Consider the following 20,757-nt stretch of genomic DNA (forward strand, 5'->3'; position numbering starts at 1 on the left):
CCAAGTGTTTTTCTAAATTTTGTAATTATGATGTTTTCTTTTTTAAGCAAGCTCAATCTATAACGACCTCCTTTTTTCTTTCACATATTTATCAAAAACGTAATAACATTTTAGTGGATACGGGGGTATGTAATCCAGGATTCATTTTGCTTTCTTTCATCGATAAAGTGTTCACAGGAAGTAAAAAATGATAACCAACTTAGCGCCCAGTTTGAAAAGCGGTTTTTTTTTAAGTAAGTTTTCTTAAAAAGAAAAAAAATTGAAAATATTTCCTAGGAATAAAGGCCTGGGACACATTGACGAAACTTCAGAGTGCTTTTTAACTATTTTTCCAAGCAGTTGTAAAACTTGAAAAACTTATTGCACTTCGTTTTCATTTTTCATTCAAGTAGAACACTAGTAGTTGAGTCTTGCACGGCGCATTTGACACAGTAATTAGCTAACCATGTGGAACGAATAAAAGAACAATTAGGGTACGAACAAAGGTTAATTTTGAGTATGGAGAAACAAGAAGAAAGTTTTTGTTCTTCAAATCTGCTTTTTTTTTCGTTGACGTACACACTTTTTGAGCCTTAAACAACTTTAAAAGTGTTTTTTAAATAATTTCTGAAAGAGTAATCGACTAATGCTTTTTTCAAAACTTGTCGTTAGCTCGTGAAAAAACAACGGGAACTCGCCCCAATCGCTAATAGTGCATCTTTAGCACAAGGGAGACATTCGGCAATATTTTGAACAAGATACGGGCACCAGTACAGAGACCGTTAAAACTGCAATGACAAGGTTTAATAATTGAGGAAAAGGGTAATATCCAACGGAAAAAACAATGCAATACGCCGTTAATTTATTCGAGAGGAATGTTGTACTTATGAATACTTATGAATTTTGCTTAACTTTCATGACATAAAGTGTGTGGTGTTTTCACACCATTTTGTCCTAACGATGAAATTGATGCTGGCTAGTGATAATCCTAGCCTTGGATGCAAGAGTATCAGTTTTTTTGTGAAGGTCGTTGTGATTTGGATTGAGTTAGGTATTCAAAAAATAAAATAAAAATATTCCATACTAGACAAACAGTGGAAGTTGGTTACAAAAGATTTTTCATTAGCTTTTTTACTTGACTTTATTTTTACTTTTCTACTACCGGGGCAGGCAATCACAGTGGTGGTCATTTAATTAAATGACTAACAAGTTCATTGGATGTAAATCGAATCGTTGTCGAATGTCCGTGTCTTTGCTTTATGTTTTGTGTACACAAAACTGAACTCGGACTTTTAGGACCAGAAAACTCGTTCAAGTTAATCTATGAGCTTTTATAAGGCAATGGGAACAAAATTTTTATTTAAATAGCAATTTTTTAACGAAATTATGCAAAAGGGCACGAATGTTATATTCAGCTTCCTCCACCGCACTCAACTTTCAAGCATTTTTGATATGCAAAAAACTTTATTCAGGTAGTAAGGTTAAACAAAAAAGCAAAATTTCATATAACGGATAATTCTCTCCCCCCCCGCCCGCTTTTCCGCCATTTAAATTGCTAGGAAAGAATGTTGAGTTAAAATTAGAAAAACGCTGAAAAAAATTCAATTGTATTAAGTACACTATTTTACGTGTTCTATTTTTCGCCTTTCTTTAAGCTTCTCGTGGTTTCTGATTCATTCATAATAATTGCCAATCTCGTGGCTGTACCATGCTCATTAAAAACCAAACAATTTCGTAACAAGCTGGGATTGAAATATTGGCTTTACACAAGTTACCGACGTTGTTTGAAAAACATAGCACTTAGTATTAACACCAACACAATGACAACAAAGACGAAAGGTGAGGAGCTTTTAAGTATATTGATCGTGGGAGCAGCTTGCGATTGGACAAATGCACCCTCATGAGGTCTACTGTACCGACATTGATTATTAACTAAATTCATCTAATTAGAACAGATAAAATGTTGCATAATTGCATCAAAAGAAAGCGATAAAACAAATAAAATCTAACGTGTGAACAATGCAAATAATGACGAAGAAGAACACAAAGAACACACCAGGCTATTACGAAGAGGTGTTTTAACACCAGTTTTCGACAAGGCAAAAAACTTTGGCAACGAGGTACTAGTCTAGAAAAGACAAATATACCGTGTTCTCCTTTATGAAATACTAAACACCGACTAAACATTATTACTGATGTTAGTTAGTTGTTATTATTATAAAATGGTAATGGTCAAACTATCGTACACAAATACTTTAGCCGCCATTTGTCATAAGCCGACACAACACCAGCAGTTTATGCGTCAAAAGTACTCTATCAACCCCTATAACGCCGTCTTCTGTCTTTGTGTGCAAAAATGTTGTGTTACGAAGATACGAAATATAAGCATGAAAAAGCAAACGCGACGTGTATGACGATAGAATTTCCGTCGATTTTTCAAGAGCTAACGACTAGTAGAAAATATAAAAATAGATTTTTAGTTATGAAAAACAAACCTTGTTGTTTCTTTATCTCCACACCCCTATTGACAATTAAAGTTCGATTAATATTTTTCTGCGTTGGTAAAATAACATGTTCGTTATTGTGTTTGATATTTATGAATTTGATGTTAAAGTGTGACCCTGATTTGGCGGGAAACCAAGAAATTGATTGCGTTAATCGAGTCTTGACTATTTAGCATGCCGGCTATGAAATAGGTACTAGAAAATAAGTAGCGCATTGCAGGAAATTATTTCAACTATTTCTGCTTTTTCTCAATTTAGCACCTTTAATAATTGGTGAACTAATTATAATTATTATATTTTTCAAAACATCAAAATTAAAATTATTTGGAATTTCCAGAAGTGAAAGTCGTCAAAAACTGACGACAAACGAGCATACTTTGAAAACAGAAAGTTTCATTATAAAAATGATTGTGTTAGACATTATTTATATAAAAAGTACATCGCAATTTAAATCAACACATGTTATGCAGGTGGGACCCAATGTCCTTGAAATAAAAATCTTACCCTTTACCGGCCTACATAGAGCTAAGAATCATTGTTTTAACTTTTACTAAATGACAAAACTTATCAACAGGGTGAATGTGTTTCAAAATTCGTAGTTTTTGGCCGACACGACTTTAAAAATCCATATGCCTATGCTAAACAGCACGACGTAATAGATTATGGCTGTGATAAAGTGGAGTATAAAAATATTTAACTGATAAAAAAAATAAATGAAAAATTCTAAAAAAAATCTGCATATTTCTCGATGTTGTTCTTTTGTATATGCTGCAACCTCGTTCCCAGGGATCTTTGTTATCTATTCTTATTCTGGAACGAACTGTTCTGGGATACAAAGCAATACAAAGAGTCCTAGGAACGAGGTCGTTTATGCAGTTCTTCAAGTATGCATGCGCATTGTTTTGACAGACATGTTATTTGTTTAAATGAAGTTCCCAGGGCTTTTTTTGTCTCTCATCGGCTCTGCGCTTATTGATACGTCTCGATGTCCGATATGCAAAAAATGACAACAGGTCCTGGGAGCGAGGTTGATATAACCACACATTTTTAAGTAAGTGCGAAGAAGCTCTGGACGAAATTTGTGAGAGTAAAAAAATTACTGGAAGAAAAAATAAAGTTACATCCGTTAAATGTTGACTTAAAAAAACTTAAAAAGTGAAAGTAAAAGTTTTGAAAATGTATGTTATTCATGTGCTTTTGTCAGTCATAAAAGTACTGCATAAAAACACCCAGATAATATTATTATCTGTTTTACATTAACAGGTTTGGCGCTTAATATTTCTTACCTTGCCAAACAACCAACTGTGCATTCTTTTCTATGCAAGTGTTTAAGTGAACTAACTGCTAAGAATCACTGTTTGCTTCAACCAGCCCCCTTTTTAACCAGCTATGTACCTCGGTTTCTCTTTTGTAGCCGGCTTATCTATTTTACCGAAAGAGAATCAAAGGTAATTAATTACGCGTTGCCTCCATAAGCTCAAACAGCTTAGAAGCCATAATATTATTCAGCAACCTTGTAACCAGTCTGCGAAAATTTATGATACAGGTCACAGAAAGTTCAGGTTGAGGTCTAGAACTGAGGTTGCATATTTTGTTCATGTTTATACTTATGATCTTTCAACAAATTTTATCCTTCGTTGTGTTCTTCTTATTGTTTTTACTTTTCGTACATTTATTTAACGTTGTGATTTTAAAAAGATTTTTCTCAAATTATGCGGTTCTCGCGCTCTGTAAAAACAGCTGTTATACGACATCAATTCTGAAATAGCCGATAAATACGCAAATAACACATTCATGTGCTGTTAGAAATGCGAAACATACTCTAAAATAGACAGAAGTATATGCCGCGAAAAATTAATGAAATACATTACGATTCGCATAAGCAAACTTAGATAAAAAAAAATGCAGTTTTTTTTTAATTAAACGCTCAAGTGTTTCTAAACAGCACACTATTCAAAATGGTAGATCAAAGATGGCAGCTATATAGAATTTTGAAGTGTTTGCGTTTGTAGGCATCATTCAAAAGAAAATGAAGAATATTAAATTCTGCTTTTTATTAGCAAAGGTAAACTTAAACATTAATTTCTTTGAATTTTATTGTAAGCAAACCAACAAAAGTACTAAGTACTAAGTTGGGATATTTCAACGCAGGAAATGTGCAAAGAAACTGACCTCCATAATTAAATCGCCTAATATGAACATAAAAATAGTAGAAAAAAAGGGAGAATAAAGAAAAGTTTTCACTTTTTAAATTATTCTAAGTCACGTCGGTAGAATCATACGCGAAATAATAAAAGTTTGCACCAACATTCGAGTTTCTCTTACCGCCGGTTGTGTAAACAGTTTGCGCACAAATCTCAAACTTAAAGCGGCCTTAGTAACACATCACAGGGGCGCAAGTCAGATGAATTTGCAATTCATCAAACAACTTGTTTAGACAGCTTCCCCTTCTATACGTTTTGTTGTATTCTTTTTTAAGAAAGTCATAATTATATATCTTATCGGGAAACAACAAATAAAGTGAAATAAAAATAAACACTAATACTATGAAAATAGCGATTACATTTTCTTTTATAAATATATTTTTCAATGAAGCCGTTTTTTGCGAATGCATCGCCGAAGTCTGAGAGAAACCAAAACCAAAAATATATGAGATATAGAATTTTTAATACTGTCTCGATATTTTTTGTTGTTCGTTTTATAAATTGGTCAATTGATTAATTATTTTTGCCCACTTTTTTTCCTTGTTTTTATTAAATACACCCACCCCCCCCCCCCCCCCCTCCCCCCCCCGAAGCATTCTAAGTTTTAACGACAAAACGAAACCTTCTGATTCTACTTCAGATATTCCACTTATTGTATGTTTCAATTTCAATTTAATTAATAGTACAAATGGAAATTTGTGTCCAGGCCTCAGAAGTACCATGGTTTCTTCGCGCGTAGAATCAACCTTAGTATAGTGCACAAGGGACAGCCATCTTTAAAAAAGGGTTTTCTTTTGCGCTCAGATTCCTATTTTTGATATCAAGAATTTTTTTATTAGAATAACTATATAAAAAATAGCAGCTTCTATTTTATAAGAGAGGTGCTAAATACTCCCTCCCTCGCATATCCAGCATTGATGGAGCACTTTTTATTATAGAAAAAGAGAAACAGGTTTACGAATGTTACAAATAAACTTGGTATTTATTTTTACCACAAATTCTTCGCCATTGAAGAATGTTAATCATTTTAAAACAAGAGTTTAGTAGCTGTTTCCTGCTTCCCAAGGTATAGTTTATTATGTCGGTAAGATTCTTTATGCATTTCAAGTGTGCCCTTATCCATACCTTATATTTTTAATGATTGACTGATTGATTGATTGATTAGTTGATTGATTTTATAAAGTGTTTTTGATAAACTTTCGAAGTTAGGGAGTAAATTGTAAGTGTCTGTCAACTAAAGAAAGAAGTAGCTAGCTACCTTCATTCATAATAGGTCTAACAGATTAGATATAGAAAAGAGAATATAACAACATGATTACCAGTTTTATTCTCTTTTTAGGGTAGATGCATTAAAAAAGAATTGACAACAGACTGCGTGTTTCGTATGATTCGAAGTCGCTATCATTCGAAGCCAGAAAGCTTTAAAAAAATTGTCAATAAGTGTGTCAATAAGTGTGTTTTTGTCTAGCAGAATTGTGATAGATACGAAAATAACAAGTCTGCTGTAAATACGGCGGCTTATCCCTTCTGTATTAACGATTTGTAATTTGTATTGAATCTTATAGCAACAAGTTGTTTAGCTGTGATGACATTGACGCTCTTTTAACATTTTGTCACTTCGGATTTTTACATCAATTTTAAATCATAAAAAACTACGTTATAACAAACCTTGTTGGTTGAATATTTTTACCTCAAGAATCTCTGTGCATTTATGCTCATGTGTACCTTTCAACCATCACTGAATGGAGTACTTCACGGTAATGAGTACACAAAGTTTTTATATCGCCTCTCTCCTTCACAGTTAACTTGTTACATTTATGATACATTTCTTGTTAAACACTCTCCTTCGCTGTGTCTATTATGATTAAAAGTGAATAAATACTCACCAGTGGCTGTGTTAGTTGTTTTTTTCCAACATCATTCAAGCACCTTTTTACTAAAAGGAAATCTAAGCATATAGTGTATACGTAAAGAATCTCTAAAGAGGGAGAGCGGAAAGCAAATCATTTTGTTGACTCGATGTAATTAAACAAGTTCCGCACGATATTTATAACACCTTGTAGACATGACAAGACCTGTTACATTTCCTGTGTAATTGATGGCGTCACAATAATTTAACATGTCAATATTTCGCGAGAACAGTATGTTTGTTGACATAACGGCCTCTGAATAAATGATCTGAATAAAAAAAAAATCTTCCGCCAGAAACATAAGAAGTATTCTTTTTTACACAAAAGAATTATTGTTATAAGTGACGGAAAGAATAAAAAGTATTTTCAAACTAAAAAAAATTAGGCGGTGTAAGATCTAGAAGGATAGAAATTTATATTCTCCTAGGTTAGATCAACCTTGTTTCTAGGACTTAAAAACAATTAAGATCTTAAACAGTTATTGCGAGTAAGGTCATTTCCAGACCTCGACAGCACAGGGTCATAATAAAAGGTACTTGTTGAAGCATGCTCATGATCAAAGATGTTTCAAAACAAAGCTTCGGTTGATGTCAAACAATTTTGCAAGTTCTTTATTGCATAAAACACAGTTTCTAACTATTTATGTAAGTTCCAACAATTTCTATCATGTTTCTTAACGATTTTCTTGGTTAAGGGAATGGGTGTGATTTATGACAAAATTATGAATTGTTTTCCGGTTGCAAAAGTTTTGTTATCTAGTACTAAGTTTCTTCATAGAACGGTAAAAAAGGCGTGTTTGGTTTCACGAATTTCCTAAATAATTATTTTTATATTGGTATACATAAAGTTTAGAACTGTTTTCTCAAGCTTACATTTAGATATTGGTCCATGTTAGACTTTTTCCTTTAAAACTTTTAACCCTCCATCCAGGAATTTTAAATACATTTTAGTTACACATAAAAGCGTTATGGTATTATTCTTTGCCAGGTCGAGGTCCAATATTTCCAAATTGATGTTTTGCAGAATTCATTTTTGTCAAAAATTGGAAAATTTTTTTTGTTTAGAAGCCCACAAGACGTAGATGACAAAACCCTTTTTACAATCATGTACACATCGAGTACCCATTCCGTCTTTTAACATGCATTTTGAATACCATACATAAACCAGTAAGTAACGGCCACAAATCAAGACACCTCCTTGGCCAACATTTATTAACAAATTTTTGTCGTAGTTTTTTGTTCGTCACCAAGTTGCGAACTTAGAGACATCATGTTGGTCAAATAAATATTGTCCTGGTTCGCAGTCGCTTTTAATCTCCGCAACAATATGCTCTTAGTCGTTGTTCCCAGAAACAGACTATCGTCAATGAAACAGACTTAATGAAGAACAGGTTCACCCCAACACAATATTCTGGCAGCACTGTTGTGCAGCATAAGCCTAGGGTCTTCAAGGACAACTATCAGTGTGCGCAGAGGTAAGAAATCGTGTGACATAGATGTCGGTTAAAATGACTCTAAAACGTCGCGAAGTTTGTCGGTAGAAACGTCAACTAACAACAATTTACAGGCATAAATTTAAACTTTCATACCATGAGTTGCAAAATTTTAAACTAATGAAAATAAAAAAATATCACAACACAGAAGAAAAAAATTTCAAAACAAGCGTGTGGGTAAACACAAAGGTGGGTAGTAACATGATTCATGCTTAAATTCAAGTATTTAGTCATCAATATTTTCCTCTGATAATACAATTGAATCAGCGTAGGGTCTCAATAGTCTTCAATAGCTGAAAGTGGACACAAATACTTATTATAGGTTAATATTGAGCAAATTTCAGTGTATATGCAATGTATCTAGAATTTTATGTGACATTCTATCTTTTGGCATATTAGCTACCATAAATAGATTCTGTCACAATCACCTCTGATGTACTCTAAAGTATTTTTTTTCAAATCTGTATGACTTACTTTTATCTTTCAAGTTGTCGCTTCCAATGGCAAATTTCTCACGCATCGATCTCAACTTTTAAATTGTGTATATTATTTATATTCTTCAATTTCTTTTTTATCAACTGGTATATTGGAAGTCATTTATAGCAACGTAATAAAACCTACCACAGCTTTTATTTGAGTGAAATGCATTCTGTGTATGGTAAAGAGACTGGAACGTAGAGAATCACTAACAATTTACCCTTGTGAAGGCCTGGTTACTAATTTGAAATATTGTTTGTTAACACAGAACTATTTGAAGTGTGAGGAATACTCATCTCACGTCTGAGCAAACAAGCATGAAGAAGTAATAAATACATGTTTATAGGAAAGCGTATGATGTATGACGTCACCAAGAATGTGTATGACTACGAAGATGACGTTATCGTGCAAATACATATGAAAAGTGTTTACTTTGTTTTTATTTGTATCACAGTTTATTATCGTTTTCTGAATATCTTAACTAATTTGCTTCAACATGTATTTAGGGCCAGTCTCACCTATCCACCGCCTATTTGAACGCCAACATGCTGTTAAGATTGTACGCTACAGTTGTAAAATGTCACAAAAAACAACTTTAAAATGAACAGTTTTAGCATTTAAATTTATAGTTGCAGTCAGTTGTATTTTGACTTACGACTAAAATGGCGCTCCGTTGTAAGCGGTATACCCAAATGTTACAGTAGAGTCTCAATAACTCGAGCGGCCAGGGGGAAAAGGAAACCGTTCGAGTTAAGGAGACGTTCGAGTAGTAGAGGTTTTCAAGTTTTTTCAAAATTTTTCCCTTATTTGCCTACCAGATGAACAAAAACAGTATATTAAGTACGTAGTCTTACTTATTGGGGGTTCTGGGTTGGTGAAATACAAAAAACAGAGCGTTTTAGTTGCTTTTTGCTCAATTTTTTTGAAAAAAATCAGTTATAATTGATTGTTTACAAGTATCATCATAATCTCGTTTGATGTTTTTATTCAAGTTCTTTTGGGAAGCTAACATTTCTTCCCCAAATTCCGAGAAAACGCTTAGGTCCTCAAGGACGGTGATTGCTGAACGCAATTGTTCGGCCGTCGGTCTTGAAAGATTATCCTCATCCTTGTCATCGTCATCTTCTTCATCCTCTTCATCTTCCTCATCTTGAGTTCCAGTGATATCAGCAATGATGTCAGCAGTTTTTAGACTTATGCTCACTTCGATATCGAAATCAATGAAATCCTCAACTGATATGGTAGAATCGATATGGTCAGGAAACCTTCGTTTTATGTACGAGAGATCAGCATCGAGGGTCGGGATTGGGTCCTCTTCTACCTCGCTACTGGCAAGGTCTTTGAATGGATCGTCATCATCGTTAATGGCATTTTCAGCATCCTTCTGGGAAATTCCTGATTTCCAAACACAGTTGGTAAAGGTTTGGTTGTCAATATCGTCACATTTTCTAAGCATGAACATAGCAGCAAGAATCGAGAACTTCGGGATAGAGACTTTTTCATCCAATGCTTTTATCAACTTGCGGACTGCTACCGATCGATACTTCGCTTTCAGTGCACGAATGATTCCTTGGTCCATAGGTTGAGTATGCGACGTTGTATTCGGAGGAAGGAAGATTAATTCTACCCATTTTAGCCTTTCGACATGAGGATGAGCGGTGCAATTGTCAACTATCACAGCAATTTTTCGTTTAGAAACAGAAAATTTTCGATCAAGCTCGCATACCATTCTTCGAACAGCTCTCCAGACATCCAGCTCTTTTTTGTGAACGGTATCGACAGGGCAGTGTTTTGACACCTTTAAAGCAACGAGGTTTGGCAGACTTCCCGATTACAAACATTTGTAAGCGCTCTCCTAAGGCATTGCCAGCAGCTAACCCAGTATTTGGAAGGCATTGGAAGAAGAGCCCGAATTCGTCGGCATTGAAAATGTTTTCCAAAGGAAAGCGGGACAAAATGGTTGGTAAGGTTGTCTCTGACCATGGTGCTGTTATCTCCTCAGTGACAGATCTTGATTCGCCGGCGATGGTTTTGAAGGATAAGCCATACCTGAAAATATAAGATAAGAAAAGTGTGTATCTCCGTTGTTGTGTCAAGTGTGATTAGAGCTTTAAGCTTTGCTTGATGCGAATATAAAAGATTCGACTTTTCTAAATTTGTTTACTTTGTTTTCGGAACAAAATTTTAAAAAAAGTTTGGATGCCATGGAAGTCAAACAAGTCAAAAAATCAAAAGACATTATTTGCTGCAAGGAACTTCCCATCATTAGGCTTCTTACTTACGAAATCAACGCTTTTGTAATGGGTTATCATGTTTATAAAAGTAACTGGACACCCTCTACCGGAGACGCATTTTTATGGTTTTATGGAACCGACAAATAAAATGGATAAATATGCAGTTGCAGTCAAGAAAAAAAAAGTCATAGGTCATCTACCCTCGGGAAGTCCGGCCGTTTTGCAAAAGTCATTTTTTATTTTCTCAAGAATGACAGCTTCAATATTTGCAAAATAACAATTACTGGAAAGTCATTAAATGCTGGTGATGGTTTGGGGATGAAAGTTCCATGCAAGTTATCCTTCATCTCAGAAAAAAAGTCTATTGATATTTTGCAAAGACAACTACCAAAGCTATTGTAATATTCATAAGATTTATATAAATTTATATATAAAAGTATGTTTAACCAACCTGGTTTTCCATTTAGCTAGCCACCCTTGTGAAGCTTGAAACGACGACTCAACACCCAGTTCTTCTGCGAACTCAAGAGCTTTCTCCTTCAGAATCACTCCACTTATCGGAACATTTTCGCTTCTCATCTCAAGTAGCCACTTATGAACAGCCTTGTTTACATCTTCAAATTTTTCAGGTTTTGATCTCTTAGAGATTAACCCTTTGTTAAACTGTTTAAAGATTTTTTCCTTATTTTTTTTCCACGTCGACAATGTGCTTGAAGGAATATTGAAAGCTTTTGCAACATCCTTTGGAGCAGTTCCTTTTTCAAGCTCTTTGAGGGCACTGTATTTTATTTTACAGGACTTGCTATCGGCTCTACTTCTTTTTGACCCTGCCACAGACGCCATTGTCAGATTGCTAAGAAATTCTGTTTTTGAAAATTGGTTGAGAAAGCGTTGTCGTTCGAAACACAAACAAAACATTCGAATCATGTATTGGAAAAATATTGGAAAAAAGGCCCACAACACACGTAAACATTAAAATATGAAAATTTAAGAATAAATTACTTAAGGGAACATGGAGGTTCGAGTAATAGAGTTTTTTTTATAAGTGTGTATTAGGAAATTTTCACGGTGCCAACGAATTCGTTCGAGTTAGGAGACGTTCGAGTAATAGAGGTTCGAGTTATGGAGCTACTGTATTAGCCTTTTGAAAAGGACGGACTGCTACTAGCCCTCTACACAGAGAGATTGTTTACCTACACTCAGCGTTCAACTCGGTTTTACTCGTGATTACTTTTGGAAATTTTCATCGGAACTTAATTCCGCAACACAAAAAATGTTTGGCGACTGTTTTTGCCATGACAGCCGAAATTGTTAAAGGGTTTTTTTTCAAAATATACTGCTGAGAAATCCACCCAGGTGTGCGGAGTGGCTTATTCAGTTTGATATATTGTTATTTATTTTTATGTTAAAGTTGTGTCTATCTAGCTAGCTCCCTAGCTACCTGTGGCTAAAAAGTGAAAATAGCTAAGTCAGTTAGGCTGCAAGTAATTTTTATGCTAAATGCAGTTAGGCAGCTACCACTTTTTATTGTTATGCTGCAAAATAAAATTGCTGAGTATTTTTTTTAACTTAACATGATAACGACAGGCGGTTTTCTGAATTTTTTTTAACCGAAGTTGCGATAAAGTTAGTGTTACGCCTTGGTTAACCTGTACTAAGCGCTCAGTCCAGTGTTAACAGCAAGCTGTTACTTGTGTTTCTGTTTAACTGAAGTTGCGATAACGTTTTTTTTTTTAGAAATGGGTTTTACACCTAAATTTGTCTCGATGTTTACCTGTACTAAGCGTTCAGCTTTATTTTTTGAACTTTCACCGGAAACATTCTCCAAAAAATAAAAAAGGTTGGCCAACTGTTTTTGCTATGACGGAGTAACAACGAATTGTAATCTGTGTTTTTATTTCAGATTAAGCTTGAAAAGTTATTTTTTTAAAAATATATTACGCCGGAAACACCAAAAAGTTGTGTGCACTACTAAAGCGCTTTACCTGAATGTGTGGCACAGTTGGCGGTTCTTATTAATCATTCATCCGGGCGTTCAACGCCGGGTAACACAGTTACTTGTGACTTAACCCAGGGTTTTAACAGAGTGTATCCTGTGTTTTGTAAACCAAAGCGGCAATACAGTTTTTTTTAAAGCGTACTAAGCCAAAACGCGTGTGCAACAAAGTTTATTGTAAACTTTTTATTTTGGCTAAAGTTGCAGTAAAGTTACATTTTGAAGAATACATTACAGCCAACACACTATAATGTTGTGTGCGCTTCATTCGATTCACGACATATTGCATACCTGTGCTAAAGCGTCCCACCCGACTGTTAGACACAGTTTGCGGTTTTTTATAAAGCGTTCAACTGGGCGTTCAATGGCAGACCGCACAGTTACTTGTGGCTTAACCCGGCGTTTCGACGCCGGGTCTCTCGGCTAGTCTCTTCAATAATAGCTGTATTTTGTCTGTGTGTTCAAAAGGGTTACCGTGTCCTGTTACGGAAACACGAAATGTTATATATAAAGGACGGGCGACCCCGTGGATCTTTCCACGGGCTAACGACTAGTCTCTATAATAATAGCCGTATTCTGTCTGTTCAAAATGGTTGCGCGCTACCAACAACATTCCTTATAATAATTATCCTAAATACAGTCAGGTGGCCACAGCTTTTAATACTGTTATGAAAATTTATTCTGCAAAATAAAATTGCTGAGTAAGCTTTTTAACTGGACTAGGGTAACACCAGGTTCCTGATTTCTTTTAAAACGAGGCGATAAAGATTTTTGGAAAATATTACCCCTACGCTCATGCATGACACAGTTTACCTGTTAAGTGCCCAGTCTGGTGCTAACAGCGGGCTGTTTCCTGTGATTTTATTTAAACCGTTGCGATAAAGTTTTTTGGAAAATAGTATTACGCCTATTACTTATTTGTGACACAGTTTACCTGTAATGAACGTTCAACCCGTTGTTAGCAACAGGCTGTTTTATTTGTTCTTTATTGATTTCCGCCAGCGCCACGCGGGGCGGAATCTTTAAAATCGCCAGATGGAAGATATATATACTGTATTTTTTTGCATTTAACAGGACACAGTATTTTAAGTATAGCTATAGGCTGGCTATATATAGATAATTCAATGTTTACAAAGTTAGCTATAGCTAGCTAGCTATGGAATTTGTGCGTGCATACTAAGAGGCAAAAATGGAGTACAACATAGGCAAATTAGCTTCTAACTTTACTGATTTCAGACAGAAAAGCAACTAGAATTTGTTCGTCTAACTATTAACTTCTCTTTTTAAAGCTTACCTCCCACATCAAAACAACTAAATATCACTCTTATATATAGCATTAGTAATTTTTGTCAAGATCAGGTTAAATTTAAAATATTCTTAAGTGATTAACAGGGTCGGATCGAGGTTTTTTATGTAACTAAGCAAAAAATTTTTGGGGGAGATTACCGCCCAGAATGGGCGTTAAAATACGCCAAATGGGCGGACCTAATAGTAACAAAATTTATCACCTTGTTCAGGCTTTTTCCAGCGTTAAAAAGTACAATAAGTAACAATATACATAAAAATATATAGCTAAAATATATAAAACATGTAAACTATGTATAAATCAATCAGCAAGTATATACATTTCAAAAAGCCTTTATCTCTTTTCTGTTCAGCAAACTCATCTATCACTTCATTAGAGATCACAGTGATTGACCTGTTAAACATGATAACTGCTAGGCTGCTCAATTTTTCCTCCGACATTGTGTTTCGCATCTGAGTCTTTAATCGCCTTAGCCCAGAGATACTTTTCTCACAAGTGCATAAGGTTCCAGAAATTGTAGCCAAAATTCTCAAAACTTCACAGATTGATGTAAATGTGTACCTATTTGTGGTTTTAAGAAGAGGTGATATCTGTTGGTAGAGCACCTTGATAGTTTTTCCAAAATATCCCCCACATATCCAACTGGGCATATGTTACTATGGGCCAGAATATCACTCGCAAACAATTGCAGGAATTCTTTAAACTTAACCTTCTAGTTAAATCAAAATACCTTCACAGAAACACCAGCAACACCTCTCCTGGGCTCAACAATTGGGTTGAATAAATTGTCCATTTGTTTGTATCATAAGCTTTGATAGGTGGTTTTAATAGGATGCTACAAAATTAAAAAAATATATAGATATAGAGTGACACAAATTTTAAAGGTACTGCCTGCATCACATATAGTTTCCTCCTGTCAGGAATCGAACCTGAACCTTTTACGAAATTGTATCATAAATATCATACCATTTGATCACAGGAGTTTAGGCATTTAGTAAAAAATTATTATACCTCAACTACATTAAAAATTGATAAAACACACATTAAATGATGACGAAGATTTACTAAAATCTAAATTTATTTTTTAGAATGACCCAAACTACTCCAAGGATGCGATTCATATCTTTGCTGAAAACCAACCTGCCTCTGAACACAATAAAAAGATGCTAAACAGTATAGCATCGGATGAAATAAATATCGAGGCCATTGACAAAATTCCAGAATATATTCCCGTGTCAATGGTGCAAAAACTCCATAGCCGCACTCAAATGGAGACAGGTGGACTACCTCAAAACCTTCTTTTAAAACTTAACGCGAGAGTCATGTTAACATCAAATATCGACATATCAGATAAACTTATTAATGGACAGATTGGGACTGTTCATCATATAAAAACCGATGGATTAGGAAAAGTAATAAAAATATATTTGAGAATGGAAGACAAAAGTATAGGAGTTAAAGCTATGAGAACAGATCCATATGCTATGCAAGAAAATGTTATTCCAATAAGAAGGATAGAAAAGGTAATCAAATTTAATAAAGAGAATCTAACTTCACCTACTATGAGACGAAGGCAATTCCCACTAATGCTGTCATGGGCTTGTACTGTTCACAAGGTTCAAGGAAAAACGTTTGATAAAATTGTTGTTTGTTTTGATTTAACAAAGCAACGAGCCTTTCACGCAGGACAGATCTATGTTGCATTAAGTCGAGTCACAAGCTTAGAGGGTTTATACTTAACGGGGACATTTTCCAGATCAGCTATCAAATCAGACACACGAGCAACCGAGCAATACAATTATATGCGAGAACACTCAAAATTGACATCAAAAGATACTGGCGTAATTAGTGAAAATTCAATCATAGTAAATTTGCTTAATACAAGATCCTACAACAAACATAAAAATGATATTAAGTCCGATCGCGTTCTCATGGAAAGTGATTTATTATGCCTAACAGAAACTCAGATACCATTTAATTCACACTGCGACACAAAACTAGATTACTTTACTTTAATTCCAAACAACAATATGGATAGGTTTTCTAGTCTTTTAGCTGTTCATAATAAAACTATAGCATTGACTGATATTGTGAAAATTCCAGGTGCAATATTTTTTAAAATGACGAAGAAAACGTTTCAAAAGAATGCTGTTAGTTTTCTACTTCTATATCGTAAAAATTCTCTTAATCGAGACGAGTCATTATACCTTATTCAACATTTTTTGGGAAACGAAATCGTTAATGTTATACTCGGAGATTTTAATGTAAATGCATTTAGTGACGAAAACTATTTCCTTGATTTTCTCAATGAATATAAACAGGTTCTAACCTCTCCAACTCATATATCCGGTTCACTTATTGACCACATCTATGTCCATAAGAATGTTCTAAACGTCTTTGAAGTCGATACGCTCGTCAAAAATGTATATTTCAGTGATCATGACGCAATCAGGCTTAGACTTTCTCTAACATGATGTTTACGAAATCTTCTAGAAGGGCTACATCAAATCAATTTTGTCCTCAGAACGACAAATATTTACGCTGGGTTTACTTTATTGTTTTCTTTTTGTTTTTAAACTTGTTAAACTTTGATTGCATTGCAGATAACAGGCATGGCGTTTTTTTCTCTGAGGATAGTCTCGCACTATATACTTATTATCCATGCTGATGGCGGAAATCTTCAAGCCATCGGGCTTCTTGTTTTAAATTAAAGTTGCGAAAAGTGTTTTTGCAAAAGGTTATTACGCCTATAACGTATGTGTGACACGGTCTACCTGCACATGACGTTATTCAGAATTTGAGAAACAAAACAACAAAATTTGATTACAGAAACCTTAGGTGAAGGATAGGAAATAACTGTGTTGGTCGCACCGAGTTACACTTTTTAAGACATTCTCAAAAGGATGAAAAATGAAAAAAGGGTTTCACATATAAATACACTAACAATGTTTTTTACTTTATCTAGACGAGTACATAGATTTTCAATTTGATCAATAGTTCGTTGTTTCAAAAATACTTCCTCTTTAAGAAGTAATAGTGAGTCCTGGGCAGCAAGTTGCTGCAGCATTGCCAGTTATTACTGCGACTGTAGGCATGTCTAAGCATATTTTAATTACAATCTTCACCACCACTGTGGCATTTTTTCCTTAAGAACAATTACATCACTAATTAAAGAGATTCAAATCTCATTAGGCCGAATCTCCACCGGACGATATTCGCGACGATTTTTGTGACGAAGAATAGAAACAACTCAACTTTTTGTTATAACGAAAATTGCGACCAATCAAATTCGAGTATTGATATACAAAAATCATGTGTTTCGTTCGTAAAATGAAAGTTTTTTTAAAGCCATAATATATTTTGAAGTTTTCACTACGAATACCACCCCCCCCCCCTGTTCAAACTTTTTTTTCCGTGTAGATATTTTCTTTTATATCATCCTCAAGTCATTTTGACTTATTCTTATACAGTTGACTCTCTCTATCTCGAACTCGCAAGGGACCAGAAAATTTGTTCGAGATAGAGAAAGTTCGAGATAGAGAAAAATTGACAAAAATTGGATTTTTTCGTAAAAAACGTATTTTTAACCATCAGTGTATCGGGAGTTGATAGAGGTCAATGAGAGATGTTAAAATGTTAATATTCAATGCACAAGACTTCTTTTAAAATAAATACATAAAATAAATTTACAGCTTCATTTAAAGAAATCGGTTATGTCTTTTTGTTTAAGTGATGCCACTCTCGATCGGAATGTTTTGGCTTCTTTGAACAGTAAACCATTTGAAAACAGCCTTGTCTATCTACTCATAATCACAGCCTCGAACCTTTTTCGAACCAGACGCGGTTTTTTGTTCTTCCAAGCTTTGTAGGATCTTATGTTTTTTTTTCATCCAAGTTGAAATTGTATTTTTGGGGATCCCGTATTTTTCTGCTGCCTCCTTGTTTGACATTCCTTTCTCGATTTCCCGAATTATTTGACATTTTTGAATTAAAGAAACGTTATTGAGTTTTCTTTTTAAAGCCGACATCTTCACCTCAAAAAGGTTTCTGGTTCAAAACACTGTAAACAATGTTTTGTAAGTGACTTTAGAATTCGAACGTCAAACATTTTCGTTCGAAATTGGAACATTTTAATTCGATTTTTAGTGTAAATAGGTTCTTAAATCCGGAAAAGTTCGAGATAGAGAGAGAAACAGTCAGACGGGACCGAGATTTTGGTTCGAGATAGAGAGGTATTCGAGATAGAGAGGTTCGAGATAAAGAGAGGAAAATAGCTTAGAGCCTACACAAATGTCCAAGGGACCGAGACTTTGATTCGAGATAGAGAGATGTTCGAGATAGAGGGTAGTCGAGATAGAGAGAGTTAACTGTATAAGATATAAATAGCACGCAAAATTCGAATAACTTCGAATCCATATCCAAGGTCGAGCAACTACATTCTCTTTAATCAATTTGTCTGCCTGTTAGAACAAAAAAAAACACCCGGGGAGGTAAAATGTCGCTGTGAAAAAACAAAACAAAAAGTCAGGTCGTGACTAAATTAGTTTGAGTAAGCAAAAATAAACATAAACATATCATTAATATGTTTTGGCTGAGGCTGAACTCCAAAAACTATTTCCTTGATTTTCTCAATGAATATACACAGGTTCTAACCTCTCCAACTCATATATCCGGTTCACTTATTGACCACATCTATGTCCATAAGAATGTTCTAAACGCCTTTGAAGTCGATACGCTCGTCAAAAATGTATATTTCAGTGATCATGACGCAATCAGGCTTAGACTTTCTCTAACATGATGTTTACGAAATCTTCTAGAAGGGCTACATCAAATCAATTTCGTCCTCAGAACGACAAATATTTACGCTGGGTTTACTTTATTGTTTTCTTTTTGTTTTTAAACTTGTTAAACTTTGATTGCATGCAGATAACAGGCATGGCGTTTTTTTCTCTGAGGATAGTCTCGCACTATATACTTATTATCCATGCTGATGGCGGAAATCTTCAAGCCATCGGGCTTCTTGTTTTAAATTGAAGTTGCGAAAAGTGTTTTTGCAAAAGGTTATTACGCCTATAACGTATGTGTGACACGGTTTACCTGCACATGACGTTATTCAGAATTTGAGAAACAAAACAACAAAATTTGATTACAGAAACCTTAGGTGAAGGATAGGAAATAACTGTGTTGGTCGCACCGAGTTACACTTTTTAAAACATTCTCAAAAGGATGAAAAATGAGAAAAGGTTTTCACATATAAATACACTAGCAATGTTTTTTACTTTATCTAGACGAGTACATAGATTTTCAATTTGATCAATAGTTCGTTGTTTCAAAAATACTTCCTCTTTAAGAAGTAATAGTGAGTCCTGGGCAGCAAGTTGCTGCAGCATTGCCAGTTATTACTGCGACTGTAGGCATGTCTAAGCATATTTTAATTACAATCTTCACCACCACTGTGGCATTTTTTCCTTAAGAACAATTACATCACTAATTAAAGAGATTCAAATCTCATTAGGCCGAATCTCCACCGGACGATATTCGCGACGATTTTTGTGACGAAGAATAGAAACAACTCAACTTTTTGTTATAACGAAAATTGCGACCAATCAAATTCGAGTATTGATATACAAAAATCATGTGTTTCGTTCGTAAAATGAAAGTTTTTTTAAAGCCATAATATATTTTGAAGTTTTCACTACGAATACCACCCCCCCCTGTTCAAACTTTTTTTTCTGTGTAGATATTTTCTTTTATATCATCCTCAAGTCATTTTGACTTATTCTTATACAGTTGACTCTCTCTATCTCGAACTCGCAAGGGACCAGAAAATTTGTTCGAGATAGAGAAAGTTCGAGATAGAGAAAAATTGACAAAAATTGGATTTTTTCGTAAAAAACGTATTTTTAACCTTCAGTGTATCGGGAGTTGATAGAGGTCAATGAGAGATGTTAAAATGTTAATATTCAATGCACAAGACTTCTTTTAAAATAAATACATAAAATAAATTTACAGCTTCATTTAAAGAAATCGGTTATGTCTTTTTGTTTAAGTGATGCCACTCTCGATCGGAATGTTTTGGCTTCTTTGAACAGTAAACCATTTGAAAACAGCCTTGTCTATCTGCTCATAATCACAGCCTCGAACCTTTTTCGAACCAGACGCGGTTTTTTGTTCTTCCAAGCTTTGTAGGATCTTATGTTTTTTTTTCATCCAAGTTGAAATTGTATTTTTGGGGATCCCGTATTTTTCTGCTGCCTCCTTGTTTGACATTCCTTTCTCGATTTCCCGAATTATTTGACATTTTTGAATTAAAGAAACGTTATTGAGTTTTCTTTTTAAAGCCGACATCTTCACCTCAAAAAGGTTTCTGGTTCAAAACACTGTAAACAATGTTTTGTAAGTGACTTTAGAATTCGAACGTCAAACATTTTCGTTCGAAATTGGAACATTTTAATTCGATTTTTAGTGTAAATAGGTTCTTAAATCCGGAAAAGTTCGAGATAGAGAGAGAAACAGTCAGACGGGACCGAGATTTTGGTTCGAGATAGAGAGGTATTCGAGATAGAGAGGTTCGAGATAAAGAGAGGAAAATAGCTTAGAGCCTACACAAATGTCCAAGGGACCGAGACTTTGATTCGAGATAGAGAGATGTTCG

At 34.6% G+C, this 20,757-nt stretch overlaps 1 protein-coding gene and 1 long non-coding RNA gene across 2 annotated transcripts; one reads left to right on the plus strand and one right to left on the minus strand.

Annotated features, from left to right (window-relative positions):
• Positions 1-4,340: 4,340 nt before the first annotated feature.
• On the plus strand, positions 4,341-6,580 carry LOC130625288 (uncharacterized). The gene is made up of 3 exons (XR_008981695.1): positions 4,341-4,548; positions 5,626-5,753; positions 6,027-6,580. It is a non-coding gene; the product is annotated as an uncharacterized LOC130625288 (long non-coding RNA).
• Positions 6,581-9,479: 2,899 nt separating this feature from the next.
• On the minus strand, positions 9,480-10,878 carry LOC130625163 (tigger transposable element-derived protein 4-like). The gene is made up of 3 exons (XM_057440231.1): positions 10,823-10,878; positions 10,293-10,615; positions 9,480-10,237 (listed from the first exon to the last, which is right to left on the minus strand). Exons 1-3 carry the CDS (start codon positions 10,876-10,878, stop codon positions 9,480-9,482), a joined length of 1,137 nt encoding a protein of 378 aa, XP_057296214.1.
• Between the last annotated feature and the right edge of the window lie 9,879 nt (positions 10,879-20,757).

This window comes from Hydractinia symbiolongicarpus, chromosome 14 (genome assembly GCF_029227915.1).
Source record: "Hydractinia symbiolongicarpus strain clone_291-10 chromosome 14, HSymV2.1, whole genome shotgun sequence".
In the NCBI taxonomy this organism is placed as follows: Eukaryota; Metazoa; Cnidaria; class Hydrozoa; order Anthoathecata; family Hydractiniidae; genus Hydractinia; species Hydractinia symbiolongicarpus.

Bases quoted from the DNA above. Each gene is read 5' to 3' on its own strand.
- LOC130625163 (XM_057440231.1), bottom strand. From the start codon at position 10,878: ATGATAACCCATTACAAAAGCGTTGATTTCGTAAGTAAGAAGCCTAAT. The intron at 10,616-10,822 runs GTTCCTTGCAGC...TTATATTTTCAG, and splicing joins AAGAAGCCTAATGATGGGAA to GTATGGCTTATCCTTCAAAA. The intron at 10,238-10,292 runs GTATGCGAGCTT...TTGCTGTGATAG, and splicing joins GGAGAGCTGTTCGAAGAATG to TTGACAATTGCACCGCTCAT.